Here is a 25,094-nt window from a genome sequence, read left to right on the forward strand (position 1 = left end):
GAATCATGCTTGCTGAGGCTTCAGTGATCAACGGAGGACACCTCCCTGGCCAACAACAGCAGTTCCTCTTGTATCACTTGCATAACACGCAGTTCTGGGCACAAACCCATTGCGGTGTGTGATCCACACAGATGAGCCGAATTAGTGCAATCATTTCTCATTTCCAACCTAAAAACACCCTCTCTGTTTAACAGGGAGAACCTGGAGATCTGGGAGAAAAAGGAGCGGTTGGTTTTCCTGGTCCTCGTGGCTTACAGGTTTGTATTTTGTCACTAGTTTTTATCTGGTTCTTGGAATCTTTTAGTTCAGTAGATATATGGTGTGGTTCGCCAAAGAGAGTTTTAAGGATATCATCTTGATGCAGTTTTATAGTTTTCTGGAAATTGAGAGATATATTGTCCTCATCTTAGTTCCTTGGCCAGCCTTCCAAAGGTGGTGATTCCCCAGGTGCCGTACATCGTGGCCAGAATGCTCTTGAAGCCAAATAGTGAAACTTGTCTTCAGCAATCCCATGACCCCTTTTCCAGCCTTTCCTTTTATCAGAGCCCCGTCATCAGAAACCCGTTTGATCCTTTCCCCATTGCTCAGGGTTTCTGTAAGGGTCAGACAGTAGCCAATGCTGGGGCATTTACTTTTTGTTTTTGTCTGGTAAATCAAAAATGGTATTAAAATACAAGTGTTATCCGGGAGAGGTAATACTACTATCTCTTCTTACGGAAAAATTATTATATACCTGATTTTTTGTTCATTTAATCTTCATAGCAACACATGAGTAGGTATAATTATTATTCTCAGCTTATAGACGAGAATACCAAGGGACGGTGCGCTGTCTGTATCTAACAATTGCCTTTAGTACGACTATCATAAAATGTCGGTGGCCTGCCCCAGAAGGAGGATCCTGTGTCCTGGTTTTTCTTTATCAAACCAAAAAGGTGGCAGTCTTGTCCTCTTGAAGAATAAGCCTGCCTCTGTCTGTGGTCTGGGATGTTGGTAATCAATTGCTCTGTTTACAGGGCAATGATGGCAGTCCGGGTTATGGTAGTGTTGGACGTAAGGGAGCAAAGGTAAGTGACGTCTGCTGGAAGCTGGACATTTTCCATTTATTTTTTGTTGCTTATTTTGTTTGCCACATTTAAGAGAAAAAGGGAAGCAGGGAATAAGGCAGTCTTGGACAGTTAGAAATACATTTTGATAATTTATTTGCTGATATCCCATGAGGAATGTGGTAGGAGAGAAAAGAATGTGGTGGTTGAAGGTGCAAGCAACAAAGAGAAACTTGAAAATACATTCTCTGTTCTTTGCAGTGATGTGTGGCCCAAGTCTGACTTGTTCCAGTCTGAACAGAGCATGTAATCTTAGCAGCTCTACGCTTAAGTTTACTCAGGGAAGCACTCCAAAATAAGGCTGCCTCTTACTATGTTTGCTTTAGCCATTAGTGAGAGGTTGTGCAGGAGTTTTCTAAATGTACTGGGCCAAGCAATAACTTAAAAATAAAACTGTACGTTAGAATAGTAATTTTACATTGTCACTGAATATTTAGGAGGCCGGAACTTGAGAGAGAAATTTACAAAGACCAGTGATTTCTATTTACTAACAATTACCACTAAGAAGTCAGAATGAAAAAGATCCCATTATAATTACAAAATACAAAAAACATAACATAGTTAAGGATATCATTTCTGCAAAATGTTTGAGATCTTTGAGAATAAATTGCTGAGATAGAAAAGAGAATTTCAGTAAGTGGCGAGGCATTCCAAGATCTTGTTGGAAAGTCTAAAATAGTATAAAGGATCAACATAATTCCAAGTGAAATTCCAATGAGAATAATGCAAGAGGCTGTGTGAAAGAATAAAGAACCAAACACTAGAACTTTCTGAGAAATAAAACTAGTGAATGAGGGATTTCCAGTGTAATGTTCATTAGAACAGAGAACAGTTAATATTCCATTATATAATCCCTTAATATCCCACAAGAAGGGAAATATTAAGTAGCCTATGGCACTGGAATTTAGGCACCCTATAAAATGGATGTATATGAAGTTTATAATTATGTAAAGAAATTATGTGATGATTTCAAGTAAAAATTTAGAATACACTCAGAAAAACCTTTATCTCAATTGCATTACATTGCATTTTTAAAAGCTAAAAGGAAATATGACAAAATATGTATAATCATTCTGAGCAGTAAGATTTTGGTGATTTTTCTTCTTTCTATTCTTTTGATTTTATACATGTTTGAGGATTTATTTTAATCAGAAAATGGACTTTATTTTAAATTAATCATGGACTTTTTTATTTAATAGGGATTGTTATAGCTCTTCAATTATATTCTTTGAACAAAGTGAACAGAGGACCCTAAAATGAATGATCAAGTTTATACTCTCCATAGGCTTTCTAGATTTCTCCGTTGAAATCCATTTTAAGATCATCTCAGAGACACATGACCAAATGAACATCTATGCTGTTATATGCATACAAAAGAAGGAAAGCCGATTTGCAACTCTTCAGTTGTGTACTTTTAACCACCTAGGTAGTTATAATATATTGAAGAAACCCTTAAGTACTTTAACTTATAAATTAAAGTTTGTTTCTCAGATACTGCTATTTAACTTCCAGATTTCAATTGTTTTGGCCCTTTCTTAATTCAGAGGTACCAAAACTAAAAACGGCAGCAGGTGAAATGAAAGTCAATGTAAACCTCACTGGGTGATGTGTGCCTGTATTAATCTTCCCTCCTCTCCATTGCAGGGACAAGAAGGATTCCCTGGAGAAAGTGGACCTAAGGTACCGTGTGCTTCCTAGTAACTAGAGATGGGGGTTATGAAATATATCCTGGGCCAATAGAAGAACAGTTGAGGATAAATAAATGTTCTACCTTTGTGGAGGGAAGAAGGAAATAGACCAAATTTTTTTTTTATTTTTAATATTATACATTTGTTTAGGAGTGTAAGACTTAAAAAGTATTTCTAGTTTTTAAATTAATATGAGAAGATAGAAAAATTCACCTTTCAAAATTTTTTTCTCAAATTTACACCTTCCCTCTATCATATATATTTTCTCATTTACTCAAAGAAAAGTATAATATAATGCTGAGTGCGGTGTCTCACGCCTGTAATTCCAGCACTTTGGGAGGCTGAGGCAGGTGGATCACTTGAGGTCAGGAGTTTGAGACCAGCCTGGCCAACACGGCAAAACCCCATCTCTACTAAAAATACAAAAATTAGCTGGGCGTGTTGGTGCAGGCCTATAGTTCCAGCTACTCAGGAGCCTGAGGTGGGAGGATCACTTGAATGTGGGAGGATCAGTTGAACCCAGGAGACAGAGGTTGTAGTAAGCTGAGATTGCTCCATTGCACTCCAGCTTGGGTGACAGAGCGAGACTCCGCCTCGAAAAAAAAGTATAATGTAAAAAACCAAAATTGTATGATTTCACCTGGCTCAATTTTCCCAATATGTTTATAAATCATCTTCAAATAACTAGTTAGCAATGACATCTTCTACCTTGGAGACCACTTTTTTTAGAAACCCTTACTGAACTCAGTAAATGCCACGTTCTATGATAGAGTCAGAGGATAAAATAAAAGAACAAAGTTCACTTCTCCAAAGAGCCAGTGGCTACTGTTGTCACTAGAGAGACAACAAAGTGAAACGACGCTGATGCAGGGTGCTATGTAGAGAGTTACATCAGTGGAAACACACATACCCTCACACTCTTCAAAGAAGACCGTTAAAAATGCATATCAAAAATGTCTTCGTGGAATCAGTTTAAAGATGCAAATATGTTAAATATATATGTTTGATTGTAATAACTATTTTACTGTAATTAATGTATTTAGGGTGAGACTGGGGACCCTGGTGGTCCAGGAGAGATGGGGCTGAAGGGAGCTAGAGGCACAACGGTAAGCTTCTTAGATTCCAATTGCTGACAACCTCACTACATTAGGAAGTCCTCCTTCATACATTGACAATTTGAGTTGTCTTTTGTTACCAGTGACTTGCAAAATGCGTGTCTTTTCTGTTAAGGCAAACTTGGGGAAGGGGAACGGATATATTATTCATCTCTCAATGCCAGTGCAGAAACAATGAACTGTTTGCTTTTAGTGAGCAAGTTCACGTGTTCTAGCTACCAGGTACCATACTTAACACTGGTAGTAAGATTTTGTAAAAGAAATCCCTGTGATTCAAAACAGTTTTTACACTGCCAAAATGCAGTTAGTTTGACCCTGTCTCCCTGGCAGGTTTAGTGCAGCCTAATGCCCACTGGAATCTTGCGTTCACTTTTCAGGTTTTGTTAATCTACTTTTAATGAGATATATGCAGAAAGGTCCCCTTCTCATTTAGCTCAAGGATGTTATCTCTTGAGCTTTGTGAGAAAGTTTGTTTACTCTGTAAGAGTATGTCTTTATTCTGTGGAGGGGCTCAGATATCACCTAGTGGTTTAAATCACTTGGAATAAACATAGGTCTTCAATACAATTCATCCCCTAGGCTTGCCTTGGGTTCCCCTGGGTTAAGAATGGTTTTCTTGCATTTGCTGACTCTCTATGTATCTTAGACTGTGTATAAGTGAAAATGCTGTTTTAGTTTTCTAAAAGACAATCTTAAGATAGTTGTCTCTTGATACAGACATCTTTTTTCTTTAGAACAGCACTGATCAAGCAAACTGGTCTTAGTTTATCATGTCAATTAGCAAGAATTTTAAAAGCCTGATAAAAATGTATACTTGAAGTGGTTTTCCAGTTTTGTCTTCATAGCTAATTTTGCTCTGATCTAATTTTGTTTCTGCAAACTGTAAGATCTTCATGTATAGACATTGCTTATGTAGGTTTTAGCGGTATAAAATAAGGAAACTCTTCTTTTTTTCCTCCTCCCCCTCCTCTTTCTCCTCCTCCTCCTATAAAGACTGCTTCTCAGCTATAATTCTTTTCCTTATACGTGTTTTTGGATGGCTATCCATTAACCTGATGTTCTATAAAAAAAAGATGAAGACTGACATAATTAGAAAAATAATTGGAAAAAACTTTCAAATTAATCCAGATGTCATCTGCATTGAAGTGTCTCTGGATCATTTATTTCCCTTGGCTTATTAATGAAGTTTAATCTTGAACATCGGAAGCACGCTAACAAGTTCTTGGTTGGATCTTTCCCCACAAAGGCACATTAATCATTTTAAAAGACAATACACTAATGGGAAACATATAAACATCCTGTTGGCCTTTGAGAATACTTGATTTTTTTGTTGTTCTCCATTTTGGACAATGTATCACTTTTTGTAACTTCCTCTTTTCACCTATCGAGCTACTTTTTCCACCTTTACATGAGTGTTTTTGGATTTGAAGCTGAGTCATTGAAAAATCCAGATTTTCCCTCTGAAGGAGCTGAAGTTTCTACTGGAAGATTTTGGTAAAATTTCAACTTAAATTCTGAGTGCCTCTTCAGTTCTCTTTGAATGACTGTACTCCTCTTTTAAATTCTCTAAATCTTCACCTTGATTTTTCTTCCCTCAGGAAACATTTTTTAAAATTTTGTCATGATTTTTAATCTGTTTTGTGTATACATGTATATTTGTATGCATTTTTTTTTTACCACCTATACAAATATGCACATAGTTTAAAGCATGGTTCCTCCATCTCAGCACTATTGACACGCTGGGCTGGATGAGGCTTTGTTGAGGGGTTGTGCTGTGCCTTGGCACCTACCCACTAGATTCCAGCATCAACTGCCCTCTGCCCTCCTCCCTCAGCCCCCAGTTATGACTATCGAAAATGTCTTTAGATATTGCCATATGTCCTAGGGAAAAAAGGGAGGCAAAATTTTCTCTTGCTGAGAACCACTGGTTTAAAGAGTCAAATAACAAAGTTTTTTATATTTAAAAAAAAAAATCCTTCACCCCCTCACTCACACCCATTTCCTTCTCCTCACAAACAACCTCTTTCACTTCTGAACTTATTTGTCTCAGAATTGACAATATGCCTCTAAATATCATACCTATGTTCTTATTTTTGATTCATAAATTTTAAGCATTATGAAATGATTTCTTCCTGCTGTAAAAGTTGCTGATGTACCTTTCTTAATTTTCCCTTTATCTAAATCCTGTCTGAAAACATTCAGATGAGGCAAGTATTCCCTCCACCTTAATCCCGACCCAGAGCCTTCCAACCTGACCAATCTGATTGGGGTTCCTCTGTGCTTGGTGCCCGGCTGCCATACGGCAATCATCCTTCACCTTCACCTTTCCCTTTGCCTCTCTCCTGCGTCGGATCTCTGCTTCTCATTCTTATTCTCAGACTCCTCCTGTGGGAATTCTCCCTTGCTCCATGAAAAACTCATCCAGTAGCCTGCTAAGAAGGGGTGAACGAAAGGTGTATTTTTTGATACAGCCAACATCTGAGAGGGCTTTGTACTACCTCCAGACGTGATTGCGTATTTTGCTAGTATAGTTCTGGGTTGGAATTAATTTCTCGGAGTTTTGAAGGCAGTCATTCCTCCATTATTTCTAGCTTCTTTTGTTGCTTGGGAGAGTCCAAAGCCATTCTGATTCCTGGCATGGCCAGTGTTCTCTCTCTGGCACCTTATTGCATAATTTCTCTGTCTGCAGTGTTTCGGTATTTCCTGGGTTTTATGAGTTGATGTCCATTTGTATCCATTTTCCTGAGCATTAGGTAGGTTCTTCATAGGCGTTAGGAGCCTGAAATATGTGTCCTTCAAAGAAGTGTTGGTCAATTATTTTGATGATTTCTTGCCCTCTATGTTCTCCAGTCCCTGTTTATTAAATACCTACTATTTGGTGTATTAGTTTAGTAGTATAGTTATTAGTATAGTCCTTTAATTTTCTTATTTTTTCTGTTCTATCCTCCAGCTTTTTGTCTTTTTGCTCTACTTTCTGGGAGAGTTCCTTGAGTTTATCTTAAAATGTTTCTCTCATACTTGAATTTTCAAGAGCTTGTTTTTGTTCTCTGAATGTTCCTTTTTTATAGCATACTGTTTTTGTTTCATGATTAAAATATCTTCTTTTACCTTTCTGAGAATATAAATACTTTTCTTTTTTGACCAACCTAGCCTGTTTTCTACATTTTATTTTCCTTTCTGTTTTGATATCTATTACTCAGATGTTTCAGGAATTAGGTATTCATATTTAAGAATTGAAGATAAAAAGATTGATTGGGGTCGGGCATGGTGGCTTACGCCTGACATCCCAGCACTCTGGAAGCCTTAACAGGCAGACTGCTTCAGCCCAGCAGTTTGAGACCAGCCTGGGCAACTTGGTGAAACCTGGTCTCTACAAAGAATACAGAAGTTAGCCAGACATAGTGGCATGTGCCTGTAGCTCCAGCTACCAGGGAGGCTGAGGTGGGAGGATCACCTGAGCCCAGGAAGTCTTGGCTGCATTGAGCTGAGATTGCACCACTGCATTCAAGGCTGGGCAAGCCTGAGACCCTGTCTCAAAAAAAAAAAAAAAAAAAAGAGAGAGCGAGACTGATTGGAAGCTCTGAGAACATGAGTGGGGCTTGCCAACTACCAGTTTCTCTGACTGAGTGATCTAGCTACTTTCTTTATTTAGCAAACCTCTGAAATCAGTATCTTTCAGTCTGTCTTCTTTGTCTAATGAAGTTCTTCTGAAAAAATTTCTTACAATCTCCTACCTGGAGAGTAAAGGTCTGGCTGCCAGCTTTCTAGGAGCCATACAGAAAAAGAGAGCTGGAGACTCTCACATTTACTGTGCTTACTTTGATTTACTCTCCCTGTTTCAGGTACTGTAGTTTTTCAGCTCAGCCTGGAGTTTCACCTCGGTTTTACCTCTGTTTGTTGCTAGGGTGGGAAAAGGGACATTCAGCCGTTGAGAATAGAGAGGCGATTTGGGGATTTGTAAAATGATTTTCAGGTAAACATCTTTACTTCACCTCTTTTCCTCACCTCTTTCCCTCACCTCCACTTCTGGAGGTTCCCGGTGCTGCCAAATCCTCAGCCTTCTGGGACATAAGATATAAAACACATTGGTTCTTGGCTTTATCTTCTGCTGGCTTAGGATTCAACTTTCTCAAGTCTGTTAAGTCATTTAACCTTAACATTTGCTTTCCAGACTCAAATTTTATGACTGTCATCTCCTTTCTTATTCTCCCAACATTGTGTGTTTTTTGCCTTTAAAAGAATCTACTTACTGTCATCTTAGTAAGATATTGGAATGGAACAAAGGTAAAAGCATGTACTCAATCTGCTCTTTTCTCCTAGAGGTTAACCTTTATCTTCTAAATAAAATTATTTATTTTTCACTCAACCCAGCACACTGTCAATATCATTGGAATGCCCAAAGGATATCAATCATTATTTACTGTTTTATAGGTAATGCTTTTACTAATTAAGTTGATTTTAAACTTCATTTTTTAGTCCTGTAAAAGTTGTAAATTCTGTGGTATTTTGAATGAAGAAAAAGAAATATTATTCCAATTTTTAAACTAAATCCTAGCTTTATGATAAACTTATTGTTGAATGTACATGAAAATATTTCTGACATCTAGTAAGCAGATAACAACTGTTATTTTTATTGCTATAATTCCCCATTTCATTACAGTATTTCCTACTAATGATTGTGTTTCTGTTGTTTTAAAAGTTTTGTATTTCAGTTTTGTTTTTCTAGACTTTTTGCTTTTTGTTTTTTTCAGTTACCTACCACTTCATTTAGATAAAAAGTTTTCCTTTGACCAACAATTCTAGTCCTAGCAATCTTCCCTAAGGAAATAATCAGTATCATGCATATAACTTTATAATGGCATTCCCTATTAAAACAACAAACAGTAAGGGACTAACTAAATCGTGGTACAACCATGTGATGGGATACGACGCAGCTATGAAAAAATGATTTTGCAAAATAATATTTAGTAAGTGAAAATGTCCAGAGATATATTTAGTTTAAAAGGTAACAGAGAAAATATGATTCAAATGAGTTTTTAAAAGGAATGTATGTCTTAATACTAAAAGAATAAGACAAGACATCAAAATGTTAATGAGGATTATTTGGGGAAGAAGGGACTGCTGGGAATATTTTTTCCTTCTTTGTGTTTTTTGGAAAACTCTCAATTTTCTAAAATAAAAGTGAAATTTTCACTTTTGAATTTTCACCTCTGAATTTTAATTTTTTAAATTTGAATTTACATACACACATACATCCATGTATAAATATAATTTTAAAATAAGTAAATTCTGCTTTGAGATATCTGCTGGGCTTCCAGGAGAGATGGGATCCCCTGGGGAACCAGGACCCCCTGGACGAAAGGTAAGTAGAAAAGCTATAAACCACACCAAGTCCTTTTCTACTCGAAAAAGACAGTGCATGAAATCTTCATTGTACAAATGTGCATGTCTTCTGTCTCTGCTGCTTGACCACTATTTTGCCCACCTTTATGGGAAAGAAAGTACTAATATTTAGAGAAGAAAAAATGGTGATTAAATACATCTCTTGAGAGATAGGGGAAATTGAAGGAGGAAATCAAAAGTATCTAGACTAAAATGGTATTTCTCAATTATCATATTCTGTATCTGTCCAATCTTTCTACACGTAATAAGTGATCACTGAATGAGTGGAAGTGAAAGGAAATTAATAGTGACTGTGATCAACGTTGCATTCACATGGAACTTACTTGCTTCAGGAGTTGGGGTGGGGCTCTGTTGCATTGTTTTCTTGGGTGTCTCTCTTTGAGAGGAGCCCGACCCTTCCTCTTCTGAAGATGGGATTGAACAGATGAAATTAAAACCAGTTTCATTTGTTCTTTCTATCCCAAACTCTGACAGATTTATAGATATGTGTGTGTGTGTGTGTGTGTATTGTTTTGAGAAGGTAGTTGAGATCACCTTTCCAGACGGTCAGTTTGAGTCTGATCCTTTTGTCAGCTAAACAATGATGGGAACAGATTAAGGTTCAGCTCTGACTGCTGTTCAGTGGCTCAGGCAAGGAATGGGGGTCGAAGACCTTCAAGCCCCTGCTGTGAAAGAGGGCAGCTGCACGCATGTGGCTCAGCTTTAGCTAGTCCTGAGGCATAGGCCTGCTCCAGTGCTCTGCGGCAAGTGTCAGGCTGTCAGCTCCATCCTTGTAATTCTGGACAACGCTTGCCATCCAGAGATGGACCCAGAGGAAAGTGGCCTCTCAAGGCTTGTGTGCACCAAGCTTGCTGCTAATCATTTGTTTTGCCACAGTGTTACTGTTAATTAGGTAATGAGCGTCTACCTGCATTCTTTTTTCCCCTCTTACAATTTAATGAGAATAAAACTTTTAAAAGTTATCACTTTCTGAGGGTGATGTTGGTGCACACGGGCTACTGATGTGTATGTCTAGAGCCATTAATGCAACGTTTTGTTTGTTTTCCTAGGGTGTGAAAGGAGCCAAAGGCTTGGCTTCATTTTCTGTACGTATCTCCTGATGACAACAGAGTGCTCTGAGTGCTCCATTAAATTTACTTATTTTTAAACTTCAGGGCCTAGCAGTTTGTTGGGTAATTCTCTCTGTTTTATTTTTGAACTGCAGACGTGTGAGCTCATTCAGTATGTGCGGGACCACAGTCGTAAGTACCCGGCCTAAAATGATCTCCCAAGTTGTCGGCATTCATAGAAGAAAAGCAGAGAAAGCTACACTCAGAATTGAGACAATTCACCAGCCGATTTCTTAAAATTAGAGATGTCACTGCATGTATTTTTGAGTCAGCATAGACTGGTGACTTTTAACTCCCTCTCTGGCTGCTATCATGTATATTGAAACCCATGTCAAGCAGTAAGAAATAATCTATTGAGTGCTTTTAATCTAAAGAAAATTGAGGTTTAATGTCTGAATTCACCTAATGGTAAAATCAATCAGTTGAGAATCACTTGGAACTTTTAAAAAGATGATTATTAACGCCTGACAGTAACTGATAGAATTGAATTTACCTGGTATGAAAGAAGCAGCTGTGATAATAGAGTGTCCTGGTGGGTGGGAGTCCTGATTTTGGTTTACTGTTTGTTCTTCCTTTCCTGGAAATGTATGTTTGATTATTTTTAGTTAGACTGATTGATTTGCTTTAAAAATTCATAGTAATACAGGCCAAGTATGATGGCTCCCACCTGTAACCCCAGCACTTTGGGAGGCCAAAGCAGGCAGATCACAAGGTCAACAGATCAAGACAGTCCTGGCCAAATGGTGAAACCCTGTCTCTACTAAAAATGCAAAAATTAGCTGGGCATGGTGTCATGTGCCTGTAGTCCCAGGTACTTGGGAGGCTGAGGCAGGAGAATCACTTGAACCCGGGAGGCAGAGGTGGCAGTGAGCCGAGATTGAGCCACTACACTCCAGCCTGGTGACAGAGCGTGACTCTGTCTCAAAAAAAACAAAAAAGCAAACATACTCTGCCAATTTTTTTTTCTCTTTCTCAAAATTTTAAAATCAAAAAGACATTTTGATTTGGCAAATGCTCATTTGAGTTTGTTTTAAACCCTTATAACAGCCTCTTCTATCAAAATATGTTGATACCATCAAAAAAATTTCATGTGCAAGATTAGGAGAGAGTTGATGCTTTAATGTTCATCTACAAATGCATAATGACTTTCCAGATAACAGTATGACGGAAAGGAGGAGCCAAAAGTTCCCTCCAGACATTTTGGGGAAAGAAAAATAAATTAGAGCCTATTTCTATAAAGAACATTGGTTTCAAATACAGACATTTAAAAGCTTTGAATGCAGTGTCTATTGGAACTGTGTCTTCTTGTAGCAGAATGGAACCATGACGGGAATCAAAACACATATATATACTGAGTCATGAAGATGGGTTGTTTTGGGACTCAATTAGCACGGTAGGTTTTATGACATAGAGACCATGTGAATTGTAATCTCAAGGGCAGATCCAAGTATGTTGAGACCTGATCTTCTAAAATCTAAAGGACTCAATACAAAATCACAAATCTAAAAGTGGGTACAAAGGTATTTCAAAAGTAAGAGTTATTTAGAACAAAAAATAAATCACAACCATTAACTTTTGCATATTTTATAAGAGTATGTGATTGTGTAAACATCATGGCTAGGGTTCCTCCCAGGAGAGGCCTTGCAAGGCGCCCCTGCAAGAAAGAAGTCTAAAGCAGTGTTGTCCAATAGAAGTTTCTGCAGTGATGGAAGTGTGCCCCTGTGATGTCCAATACAGTAGCCACAAGACACATGTGGCTTTGAGCATTTCAAATGTGGCTAGTGTGACTGAGAAGCTGAATTTTTATTTAATTTTCATTAGTTTAATTGCTGCATGTAGCTTGTGGCTGCCATATTGAACAGTATAGTTCTACAGCAAGTGTTCATTTAATTCAGAGTAAATCCACCTCTGATACTTACCTAACACATAGATATGCATGTAATATGCATATTGTATATACATATATATTATACATAGATACAGACACATTTGTTTGTGTGTGTATGTATATACATGATAGTTATAGATATCTACATGGGGAAAATGTAAAGAGATGGTGGAGCTTTGAACTTTCCAAATTCAGCGCACCTCCCCGTAGCATCATGTTCCCTCCCAGGCAAAGATCCTTTGTCTTTGACAGCCGGCTGCAGGTGGCTGATTTATGGCTGTATATTGTCTCATTTCCCACATCCTCTTCCCTTTGGAAGGAATAGTGCTTTACCAAGATGTTAGACTCTGCCTGCATTTTCTCCAAACTCTATCTGTTGCCTTGATTTTTGAGTCATCTACAAAAAGCAGACAGGATAGAACCTTTCTTTTCTGCACAATACAGAACTCTGTTCTCCTACCAAATAATAATCCAATCTCCTTTGTTCTTCTTTCTCAGCTGGCGGACATGGTGAGTAATCTTTATTTACAACATGCTTTAATCAAGCTCTAAAATGTCATACATCTGGAAAGATGAGCTAAAGCAGTATATTGGCTTCTAACTGATAGAAATTTTATCTGGGCTTTCTTTGCTGCTGACTCATGCTGGTAGCAGAGTCTTGCCGCCAATAAATCACACAGTTTTAGCTGAGCTTCACAGCTATTTCTCAACAAAGCAATTTGCTTTTTTATTAATATTAATAAAAATTGTTAAGATATTATTAATATCATAGTGACTAACATCACCATTTATTTTGCATTTAGGTTTTAAAAATATGTTGGGTTTTTTTTAGACAGGGTCTTGCTCTGTCTCACAGGCTGATCACTGTTCATTGCAGCCTTGACCTTCTGGGCTCAAGTGATCCTTCAACTTCCAGAGTAGCTGAGACTACAGGCACATGCAATCATGCTTGACTAGTTTTTGTATTTTTTGGAGAGGCAGGGTTTTGCCCTATTGCCCAGGCTGGTCTTGAACTCCTGGGCTCAAGTGATCCACCTGCTTCAGCCTCTCAAAGTGCTGGGATTACAGGTATGGGCGACTGCACCTGGCCAAAAATAGTATTTTACTTACTCCCTTTATTTTCTCACTCTGTCATATCATCTCTGTCATCCAGGGGTTAGGGATTAAGATGCAGAAGTCCGCATAAAAGTAGGGATGATCAGATAGCAGTAAGTGGAATGTGCGACTCAGATAACGCTAAAATCCATGGAGCTCATGCATGATGTCGATTATGCAGTGAGCTTCATATTTTCAGTGCGAATTGAAAGGTGTTTTACAAATGCTTCTTACATGATGTTTTTGTGTAAACTTATCATCACCCTCTTATACATTTATATACTTTTACTTTTTGTATAAAGACCACCAATTCATGTCCTCTGATTGCTTATCCATGCATTTAAGAATATTTGTTGAAAACCTACCAAGTGCCAGTATCTGTAGAAGGCATTAGGGATACAGAGTTGAATAATGAATGTGGTTCCTGTCCTCAGAAACTGCAATTCTTATGGAGGATTCAGATCACAAATAAACAAATGGAAGCACAGACCATTAGGTGCTGTTTGAAAGAGATAAAGCATAGGATGCCGTGTCCTGGGGTAATGTAAGAGGGAGATGTTTTTGGACAGAGGACTCTTTTGGGGGCAGTGAAATTAAAGTTTAGACTGAGGAATACAAAGGAGCCATCTTTTGGCAGGGCGCAGTGGCTCACGCCTGTAATCTCAGCACTTTGGGAGGCTGAAGCCGGCGAATCATGAGATCAGGAGATCGGGGCCATCCTGGCCAACATAGTGAAACCCCGTCTCTACTAAAAATACAAAGAATTAGCTGGGTATGGTGGTGGGCACCTGTAATCCCAACGACTTGGGAGGCTGAGGCAGGAGAATCGCTTGAACCTGGGAGGTGGAGGTTGCAGTGAGCGCAGATGCCATTGCACTCCAGCCCGGGCAACAGTGTGAGACTCCATCTCAAAAACAAACAAAAAAACAAAAAAAGCCATCTTTCAAGAGCTGGACATAGGGAACTTTCAGTGCAAAGGCCATGAAACAGAACACACCTAGACATTTCCTAGGAACTGATGGAGCCCAACAAGATTGAGACATAGGGACGGAGAGTAGCACATAAAAAAAGGGAATAGGCAGAGGCCAGAGCAAGCTGAGCTTTGCGTATCATAAGGAGGCTAGATTTTATTTGAATTGTGATGGGGAGGGCGTTAAAGAGTTTGTTGAAAGTATGTAGGGGAGGAGTATGATCTGATTTTTAAATATTACTTGGGCTGCTATGGGGAGAGTGGATTGTGGTAAGGGTGGAGGGTGGTAAATGTAAAAGGCAAAGGCCTAGTTTAGAGAGGGTGTTAGTATTCCAGGCAAATATGATGGTGACCTGGACAAGGGCCGTCAGTGCTGTGTTTAGGTTACATGGCAGTGGTTTAGGCTGATCCTTGCCTCCCTGTCCTTTCTATCACGTGTTCAGTGGCAAGTAGCAGTCCTCAGTACATAGTGTGTGGCTACAGAGCCATGTTTTTGGGGATCCACACATGGCAATCCCTCCCTTCTCGAGGAGACCCTCTTAGGTACCACTGCAATCCAGCCTAGGCTTCTTCAGAATCTTTGGGATTCCTGGCAGCTTGCTGGGTTTTACGGCTTGTGTTTTGTAAGATGAATTAGTCCTTAGTTGTTTTTTTTCTTTCCTAAAAACCTGAATTTTTTCCCTCAAAACTTGATGAGTTTAGCACTGAGGTTGGCAAGGCCCAGTTGGCCCGTGGCAGAGGGATGTCTCCTTGACAGCCTATATAAGCCCCAGCAAGTCTGAGTTCCTGAGCTTGTTGTAAAGCAATATGGTCTTTGCTGTGTTTCTTATCTCTGACTCCAACTTGCTGGCACCTGAATGAGAGGAGGCACTTCTCTAAGAGAAGTACATCACTGGGATGTCCTTTTACCAACCAAATTCCAGCACTAGGCATCTCACACATTATTAAACTTTGATTATTTCTATACCTGTTGCAAAGAACTGCTCTTTGCTGAGCTCTTTTTCATTCATTCAACATTTGTTAGATATCTGATATATGGCAGGGACTAATAACTTAGAAGATCAGCAGATACTGTTCCTGTCTCCATACATCATAAACTAGGAGAAATGAACCTTAATCAGATAATCAAATATGAGTTGCCAACTACAGCAAGTGCAAGATACTGAAATTAGAGTGAATTGGAACCAATGAGTACAGACGCATAAATATGCAATTAACGCTTACAGTAGAACTTACCAACCATAATGTTTCTCTCAGTAATAAGGCATAATTATTCAGTAAACTTGCATTTGTAACTGTTAAACAAAAATGTATCTATTAAAGCTTTCCTCATTCTTGTAATTCTCACAATGAAAAAGTCGGGAATGATAATTCTAACAGCAGTGGTTGACACTTATTGGGCACCTACTATGTGCCAGGTTCTGTTGTTCTAAGTACTTTTCCTGAGCTGATTCATTTAATGCTCACCCAGGCCTATGTAGCAGGTGATGTTATGACTCACATTTTGCAGATGAGGAAACTTAGATGCAGACTGGGTAAGCAATTTGAACAGGGTCCCATGGCTGGTTGGTGACTGGGCCAGGGATCCAGACTCTACGCTGTATTGCCTACTCTCTTTGTATCTCGTGCTTTGCTCTGTAAACTGTCAGTTTTCCTCCAGTTTTTCTAAAATTATCAGTGGAGCTTTCACAGCCATTGCTTTTTAACTCTTACTACATTTCCTTATTAAGTAAAAAAAAGAAATGTGTTTTAGTTTAACTGAGTAAAGTTCCAGCAACAAAACTTGATACCTTTGATCCAGTGTCTGTAGGTGAAGGCTGTTTCCAGGAGCTCTCTATTGTTTAGAAGGAGTTTCATTGTCAGCTTTAACATTTCATATAAAATAAAACTGAATTCCACTTGGCTGTGAACTGAATAAAAAGAAAATACTAAAAAAAAAAAAAAAAAGAAAAAACAAAAACCTGAATGCCAGATGTTTTTGTGTTTGATTCAAAAGAGCAAACTCAGCATTTGGAATGACATCTATAATTATTCAAGATTTAAATATATAATATTTTACGTTTGTTTTAGGACTTAAATTATTTACTCTCTTTAAGTATTAAATAGTTAACATTTAAAATTACTTTGCCTTCTATGTATCTTTAAAAAATAATAATAAGGATGCTATGTGATAAGGGATATGGTCTTTTAGGAAAACCCGAATGCCCAGTGCACCCAACCGAGTTGGTGTTTGCCTTGGATCAGTCCCGGGATGTCACTGAACAGGAATTTGAGCAGATGAAGGAGATGATGGCTTTCCTGGTGAGAGACATTAAAGTCCGGGAGAACAGCTGCCCCGTGGGAGCACGCATTGCCATCCTCTCCTATAACTCCCACGCCAGGCACCTCGTGCGCTTCTCAGACGCCTACAAGAAGAATCGACTTCTCAGGGAAATTGAAGCTATTCCTTATGAGAGATCCTCTGCCAGCCGGGATATCGGCAGAGCAATGAGGTTTATTTCCAGGAATGTCTTCAAGCGGACGCTTCCGGGAGCGCACACGAGAAGAATCGCCACATTTTTCAGCAGTGGTCAGTCTGCGGATGCCCAGTCCATCACCACGGCCACCATGGAGTTCAGCGCGCTTGACATCATTCCCGTCGTGATCACTTTCAGCAACGTGCCCTCCGTCAGGCGTTCATTTGCGGTAAGAGGGTGAAACTTTCCACGTGACCATTCTTATTTATCTTGCCTGTGTTCAGAAGCCTCTGTTAGAAAGTATAGAACTACCTTGCATTCAAAATCAGGGCCATTTGTTAGGAAGTTTAAAAAATTCTGGATGGGCACAGTAGAACAAGTATTTCTTACTGTGTACCAGGGACATGTTAAGCTCTCTCTATTAAACGGCGTAAGGTCTATGCATGAACCTGTTTCATTTTCACAAGCAGTATTATGAAGTAGATGATGAGAACACTGAACGTGGAAAAGTTAAGCTACTTTTCCTGGTTCCCACAGCTAAGCAATGGCCTTGTCAGAACTTGACTCCAAGCTTGCTGCTCTAGTGCTCCCCCAAGCTACTCTTTGAGTTGCCTCTGAATCTAAAGATACTGAATCAGGAGGCTGGTAAACATACATGTCACTTAGATAGCCAGGGTAGTAATTGTTGCTGTGTGAACAAAGCCAATTGGCTGATTTTATAACTTTGCTAATTATGTAATGACCCAAAATTTGTAAAGGAAAGCCATTCTAGTTATAGCTTTTTAGATTGGGGATTAAAATCTCAATGTGTTCCATTCCTAAATGAATCACCTGGGATTATGACAACTGAGGATAACTTTAAAGCATCCTGTCGGTAGTAGCTTAGTGGCAGGGCTTCATCACTGCGGACCTGCTAGGCCCAGTAAAGGGTCCTTCCGGTCAGCCTATTGGCCCCAAATGGTTTTCTGTTCTCCATGTGGAAACCATGAAGAGGGGCCCACGGAGCAAGCAGCAAAGAGGCACTGGAAATTTTAACTTAAATAAAAAGGCCAGCCATTTAAAAATTACTTTATTTAAAAGAAACAACTGAATCACTGCCTTCAAGCATCTGAAAAAGTATTGCTGGAGAAAATTAGCCAGCTGAACTCCAATTTGCAAAATCTCTTATTAGAGAAACTAGGGGTGACAGCAGTAGGAAACTTTAGGTTTTAAAAAAGTACTTTTAAAAGGCAATGTCAGTTTACTGGGCATGGATTAAATGGCCTAATGCAGGTAGTCAAGACGTTACCTTTTTCTGCAGGTCTTTTATAGGGGTGGTCACTCACCGTGGAGGGTGACTTCTATTTTTCCTAGACTAGAGGCTAAAAGTGGCCTTTTGAGGCCATTTCCACTGCTCTGTAATTTTCTGTGAAAGTGTTGAAATAAACAGAGTTGAAATATATTTCTCATCTGTAAAATATGGAAAGCAGTAAGTATCCAGTTCCTAGAGTTGGTGTGAAGATTAATTGATGCAACGCTGTGCATTAGTGCCCAGTACATAGTAAACACTCAAGAATGATAGCTTTTGCTTTAATTATTAGCATTCAATTGCTTGATCTTGAACTAAAATTTGTTTAATAATAAAATTTAGGTTGTAAAGGAGCTGAAACTGCTATTATTTATAACATCATTGAACTAACTCTCAGAATTATGCAAATGAAAGGCTGATGGGTCAGGTTCAGATAAGGAAATACACATAAAGTAGAAAAGGGTGGGGCCGGGCTATGCAAATGTAGCTGCTCTGAGAAGCAGCAGAAGCTAAACCATTCTGTAAGTGATTTTGGTTACATAGAGTCCTTGTAATTCCCTGATGCAAATTGTGTTAGAAACTTAAACTGACACAGTTCCACTCAAGGGTGTGTGCACAACATATACCTTGTGAAAATGTACTTGGTGTTTTAAACTTGAATGTTCACAGTCTCACCTAGAAATGGATGAATCTGGTTTATTGATTCTGCCCAAATCATCTAGAAACTCTTTACTCCTTTTCATCCCAAAAGAGCACCAATGAAGGTTTCAAGTTCTTGATAATGACCCCCATAAATGTAAGCAGCATTAGCCCCCAACACTCTAACTTATATGTGATTATCTGATTAAGGTTAATTTCTCCTCATTTCTGATGTGTAGAGATAGAAGCAGTATCTGCTGGTCTTCTTGGTTATTGGTCCCTGCCATATATCAGATATTAAACTAATATTGAATGAAGAAGAGCTCAACAAAGAGCAGTTCTTTGCAGCAGGTATAAAAAGAAAAGGTTTAATAATGCGTGAGATGCCTAATGCTGGGATAAATGTTGATAAAAAGGAAACCCCAGTGATATGTTTCTCCTGGAGAGGTGACTCTTCTCGTTCAGATGCCAGCAAGTCAGATTCAGAGATAATAAACACAGCAAGGAGCACATTGCTTTATAACAAGCTCAGGAACTCAGACTTGCTAGGGAGTTAGAGATGAAGTCAGAATTGCTCCCAAGTTTCATTCAACAGATGTTTAGTGAGAGCCTCATTTTATAGACCAGGTACTGTCCTAGGCTCTGAGGATACAGGAGCAAACTGGAAAACAAAAAAGCCCACCTTGACATTGGAAGATGAAAGCAAGCGTCTGGAAGGGCAAAACAGAAGTGAAATGAAAATCGGTTAGAACCCCATGTCTGACATTACAGAAGAGTAATTACATCACTAGCTCTGTGTGCCACCTTTTTCTTTCTTATATCCATTCTCTTCCATTGTGCTTTACCTGCATTTAAACTGTTGTCCACTATTTTTTAAGAACAGAACTTGAAACTGTCATGACACAATGCATTTTTACTGTGGGCCCACATTTAAAAACTCTAGTTGGTTTCTTACCTACCATGGCTTTTCTAAATCTTCATCCATCTGGGAGTTAAGTAGTCCAGCGTGAAACGCAGTACCTGTGCAGCCATGTCCTGTTTGGGGAAAGCAAAACTTAAGCTGGAGCCTTCCATAATCCACCCCTTCTGGGGCTCACTTGGCTCATCCGTAAAATGGTGGGGTTAGATGACATGATTCCTAAGATTTCTTCTAGATCAAACGTTCTATGATTTTGTTTTTCCTGGATCCTGACAGTTTGCAATAAGAAAGCTCTTGGCCCCTCCCAGCTAGTCTGAGCTGTGCTGTCTGAACTGACATTGGGTTTGGTGTCCAGTCATTTACCACAATCTAGATGGAGTGAAGGCATGATTCACTTAAACATTGCACAGAGACACCTCTTAATAGCTATTAATAATGCAGACTAGCCGGGCGCGGTGGCTCACGCCTGTAATCCCAGCACTTTGGGAGGCCCAGGTGGGTGGATCACGAGGTCAAGAGATCGAGACCATCCTGGTCAACATGGTGAACCCCATCTCTACTAAAAATACAAAAAATTAGCTGGGCATGGTGGCGCATGCCTGTAATCCCAGCTACTCAGGAGGCTGAGGCAGGAGAATTGCCTGAACCTAGGAGGTGGAGGTTGCGGTGAGCCGAGATCGCGCCATTGCACTCCAGCCTGGGTAACAAGAGTGAAACTCCGTCTCAAAAATAAAAAAAATAAAAAAATAATGCAGACTAACTATTCCTCCTGGTATATAGTTAAGACTACTTTATAGATCACAAAAATCAATTTTAGCTAGCTTAGGTATACCCATATACATAAACTAAGTAGAGTTCATTATAAGTATCTGGAGCCCAGGTGTCCCCTGGTCCTGAGTTCAGATAAGCAGCCTCTGCTTTTACCCTGTGCTCATGTAACCTCCCAGTAGGTTCATTTTGCCTACTGCCCACATAGAGCTGATTTAGCAAGATGGGGAATTGCAATAGAGAAAGAGCTTAATTAATGCAGAGCCAGCTGAACAGGAGACCGGGGTTTTATTATTACTCAAATCAGTCTCCCTGAAAATTTGGAGGCTAAGGTTTTTCAAGGATAGTTTGGGGGAAGACGGGAGTGGTTAGGTAATGGTGCCTGCTGCTGATGGATTGGAGATGCAATCATAGGGGTGTAGAAAATTGTCCTCATACACTCTGAGTCACTCCTGGATGGGGCCAGAGGAGTGGTTGGTGGGTTCAAGTGGAGCCATTAGTTATCAGAAAAGCAAAACAACCTGAAAAGATGTCTCGGAAGGCCATTCTTAGGTTCTACAGTAGTGATGTTATCTGTAGGAGTCATTGGGGAGGTTGTGTATCTTGTGACCTCCAGAATAATGGCTACTAATGGGTAATATAGCCCATTGTTCCTGACGTATTCAGGGTCCCCTTTTTACCCTCCAAAGTGCCCCATAGATAAGAAGTTCTGTTTGGGTTAAATCTTTTCCACTATGTCCACTGTAACTCTTATTTTTGGTAAGGTTCATCCATTTCTCTAGAAGAGAATAGGTTCTCAGAGGGGAGACTCCTTGAGTCCAGATGAACCCGCTCTTCTCTGTCTTCTTTAATCTTACCAGCCTACTGGACCCAGTCCAGCTTCTGCCTGACCCAGTCAGACATCTAAGGCATCTAATTGGATGCAATCCTATTAATTATAGAATCCAATCTGGTCTTGGACCCAGCCCAATATAAAACTTACTCAAACTTGAAGAGCTCAGAACACAAGTTTGTGGAGCTCGAATCGAAGAGAGCCCACCCGTGATCCCAGCCAGTTGCTGTGAGTGGGCACGATGAACGAGGCAGGTATTTTTACCTGGTCACTTGGTGCTCCTGAGAGTCACTGGAATTCTACTTTGGATCCCATTTGTGATATCAAAGTGTTAAAAACTTGAGGCAAGTTAAATTTTGCTGAGTTTATTTGCACTAAGAGCAATTCATAAATCTGTCATGGGATCCCTGGGGTGCTGCTTTGCCAGCTGGAAACCTCTGTGGCCAGTGGTGCCTTTGCCTAAGTTTTTACTCAGGCCTACTAAAGCTTGTTCCACCCATTCAGCCTGGCGGGTTGTGCTTGGCTCATGCTACCAGCCTGAATCTCACGCCTGCCAAGGACAAGCCAGGTGTGGAGCAGCAAGGGACATGTGAACAAGCGAGTGTAGGGTGGCAGGGTGGGCAGCTCCCTGTGAGGCTGTGGCTGGACCAGGTGTACCCCAAACAGCTTCCACAGCTGGCACTGGGGAACACGGTGGCACCTGGAAGCTTGGAGATGCCAGGAACTGCAGAGCCCCAGAGAGGGTATCACAGCCCGAGCTCAGGGAGCTCCTAGGTCTGGGCTCCCCAAAGGGCCACAGATCTTTTCTCCTCTCTTCTCACCTTGTTGTCACCCACAACATGGCGAGCAAGGGGCATGTTTCAGCTCTGTTTGTGTTATAGCTCTTTTAGCCCCACCATTTGGTGGGTCCTGAGTTCTTGTCCTGCATCTTGGAAGAATGAGGTACATAGACAGGTGGAGGGTGAACAAGGTGAAGAGCAGCTTTACTGAGTGACAGAACAGCTCAGAGGAGACCTCCAGTGGGTAGGTCCTCTCTGTAGGTAGGGTGTCCTGATGAGTGTTCAGCTATCAGCAGAGAGGAGCCCCTGGGATGGGTAGCTCCTCTCTGCAGCTGGTCATCTGGTGACCTCCTTGAGTATCCTTGAGTCCAGGGTTTTAATGGGTTTTCAGAGGGGAGGAAGTGCTGATTGGCTCATGGGAGGCCATGGGCAGGCAGGAAAAAGCACCATAAGTTCCCATTTTGGTCTGTCAGCCCAGCCTCCAGGCTCTACCATCCCTGGCTTGAAGGTTGGATTTCACCAAGGACCTGCCCCTTTCCAGGCAGGAGCCTGTCTGCCTCCTTCTGTCATCCACTGGAGCCCAGGCTGTCGGCACTGAGGCGTGCCTGCAGGCCAGCACCAAGCTGCCCTCAGCACTCCCCTCGGCCTCCCTCCTGTGCTTGTTAGCACCCAAAGTCAGGAGGGGGCTGAGGCAGCGAGGCTGGCATGTCAGCACTGCCCCAAGCATGTGCACACCTGGCTGGGTTGCAACAGCGCTCAGGCTCAGCCTCAGCTTTTCTCCAAGATCAGAGCAGGTGCTGGAGCAAGGAGAAGCTAGTTAGTGGGAGCAGGCATTTCTGAGTGGTGGGGACAGGGAGTTTCCTGGACCCTCAAGAGCAAAGAAACACCTAGGCCCACAGCCGTGACCAGGGCCCAAGGGCCCAGGGATGGCCTAGGTCTGGAGCCACAGCTGGGTGGCCGCAGCTGCGCCCGAGCAGCAGAAGGCTCTTGTCCTGCCAGCTCAGAAGGGCATGGGGCTTCCACCTGTTCCCACCTCCCGGGGCTCCATGGAGTGCACAGCCCTGGTCACACATCCTCGACTGCAGCCAGCATCATGGCAGTGGCCATTCCAGATGGACCGCCACTACCATCAAATCGAGCAGCCCTCAAAACCAGAAAAGGTTCAGAGAACTGCATTTCACAATATGGCAGGCAGTGTTTATGAACGAAAATGGAAGTGAGGTACAGAAACAGCTTGATTAATGACAGCTATGACAGCTTGCCCTTTGCCTCATTGGAACATGGTCCAATCAGCTGGACACTTGTGACTAACTGAAGCTGCTGTGATTGGCTAATACTCGGCTATTTGTAAAAAAAAAAAAAAAAAAAAAAAAAATACTCCTAAGATAGGTTTTCAGTTACTATCTACTAAGTTAGGCTGCAGTTAGTTACCAGTGAACTCAAAGTACAGAGATGTCCTCAGGCCAAATTTAATTAACACCACATCTAGTCCAGTCAGCTCTGGTTGGAGACAGAGTTACTCCATATAAACAAATGCTGACGTTCTATCTCTGTGGATTAATTATGGTGGCAGGGGATCTTCCCAAAGAAAGAGGGAAGTTGGCGTACAATCACAGAAGAAAGCTAAAATATCATCTGACTCATCTCTTAGGCATTAGATAGGATCGTGCCTACAGTTTTTCCTTAATTATCAGTGATCTCTGGGTCAATTAGCCAAGCTCATGATTCTTATTTGAAGCCTCCTTATCTTCCCCCGTTCTCAACTTTCAAACTCCCCAACTGGGTTACTAACAACAGGGCCAAGTTGGGAAAGGGTTGGGAGTTGTTTAGAGAGCTGCGTGGATGTAGATCTGAGTGTATTAGCTGCGTGGATGTAGATCTGAGTGTATTTCAAAGAGAGCTTCAATGCCTAGTTTATAGTAGAAATCTGAAGGTAGTTTCTAAAGGGCATCCTGTGATTTTACTTGAGTCTCTGAGACTTAGGGGGAGAGGAGGTCTCTGATATGCTCCCTTAAATGGCCTCAGTGTCTTTTGATCAGTCCTTGTAACCTCGCATTAAGCTTCAGTTTCCCCATCTGTAAAATGGGGATGGTGAGCATGAGAGCTCACTGTATTGCTACAGTCATAGATATGAAAATGTTTCACGGTCATTAACTACCCGTATTGTACCCACTCTGTGCCAGTAAGTGCTTTACAAATAAGAACTCATTTAATGCTCACAGTAGTCCTGTTAGGAGGTAGTAGTACTCTCATTTTGCAGATGAAGAAACATGCAAAATAACTTGTCATATAGTTAAATTGAGAGTCAAGGTTTGAACCCAGGCGGAGCTCTCAGCCATGCTTACCTGCCGTGCCTCCCCAGTACCTTCTTAGAAGGAGCAGTGTTACTCTCTCCAGATGTCAGTTCTCTGTAGTTGTAAGAGGTTCTTGCAGCCCTACCCACTAAGCTGTTGTTTCTGTTGCTTCTGCTTCTTGTAGATTGACGACACTGGCACATTTCAAGTAATAGTGGTTCCCTCAGGGACCGACTACATACCAGCATTAGAGAGACTCCAGCGGTGCACTTTCTGCTATGGTAAGACCCACAGAGAGAAAATAATTTGGTCAGGCCTATTAAGCATGTTGCGTCACCATTGGCAGGGGCAACTGGAACTTGTCAGCGGGGATACTTAACGGCCTTGGGAGGACCTCTCTGGGGCTCTGGGCACACCCTGTCGCACTTCTTCTTCCACAGATGAATCCTCTGAGCTCAGCAAGCATCGTCTCCTCCTATATATCCCAGCAAAAGAGTTGCATTCCAGGCCTTTCTACATAGTGCAGCTTATAGGAAACATAATGATTCTTAGAAAAACTTAGCCTATTTCATTGCCAAGTTTGATGCTATAAAGTGTATTTATGTGTTTTCTAAATCTCAGAATGTTCACAGCCCCAAGGAAATGCTTGAAAGCAATTCAGCACCCTCCTACCTACTTGGGGAAATTTTATAGTACAGTTAAAGTGGAAAATAGTAGAAATGCATGCATTTCTCATTGAAAAGAAGCT

General features: G+C 40.7%; 1 protein-coding gene across 1 annotated transcript in view; it reads left to right on the forward strand.

The window, feature by feature from the left end:
* COL6A6 (collagen type VI alpha 6 chain) overlaps positions 1-25,094 on the forward strand; it is a 109,903-nt gene that overhangs the window by 66,249 nt on the left and 18,560 nt on the right. Inside the window, exons 24-32 of the mRNA XM_064378681.1 lie at positions 195-257; positions 1,014-1,064; positions 2,748-2,783; positions 3,835-3,897; positions 9,206-9,268; positions 10,359-10,394; positions 10,514-10,550; positions 16,563-17,056; positions 24,531-24,627. Of these exons, the coding sequence (XP_064234751.1) occupies positions 195-257; positions 1,014-1,064; positions 2,748-2,783; positions 3,835-3,897; positions 9,206-9,268; positions 10,359-10,394; positions 10,514-10,550; positions 16,563-17,056; positions 24,531-24,627 (940 nt within the window). The remainder of the gene's footprint in view (positions 1-194; positions 258-1,013; positions 1,065-2,747; positions 2,784-3,834; positions 3,898-9,205; positions 9,269-10,358; positions 10,395-10,513; positions 10,551-16,562; positions 17,057-24,530; positions 24,628-25,094) is intronic.

This window comes from Aotus nancymaae, unplaced genomic scaffold, assembly GCF_030222135.1.
Source record: "Aotus nancymaae isolate 86718 unplaced genomic scaffold, 86718_ANA_hifiasm-v0.15.2.pri h1tg000019l, whole genome shotgun sequence".
NCBI lineage: Eukaryota > Metazoa > Chordata > Mammalia > Primates > Aotidae > Aotus > Aotus nancymaae.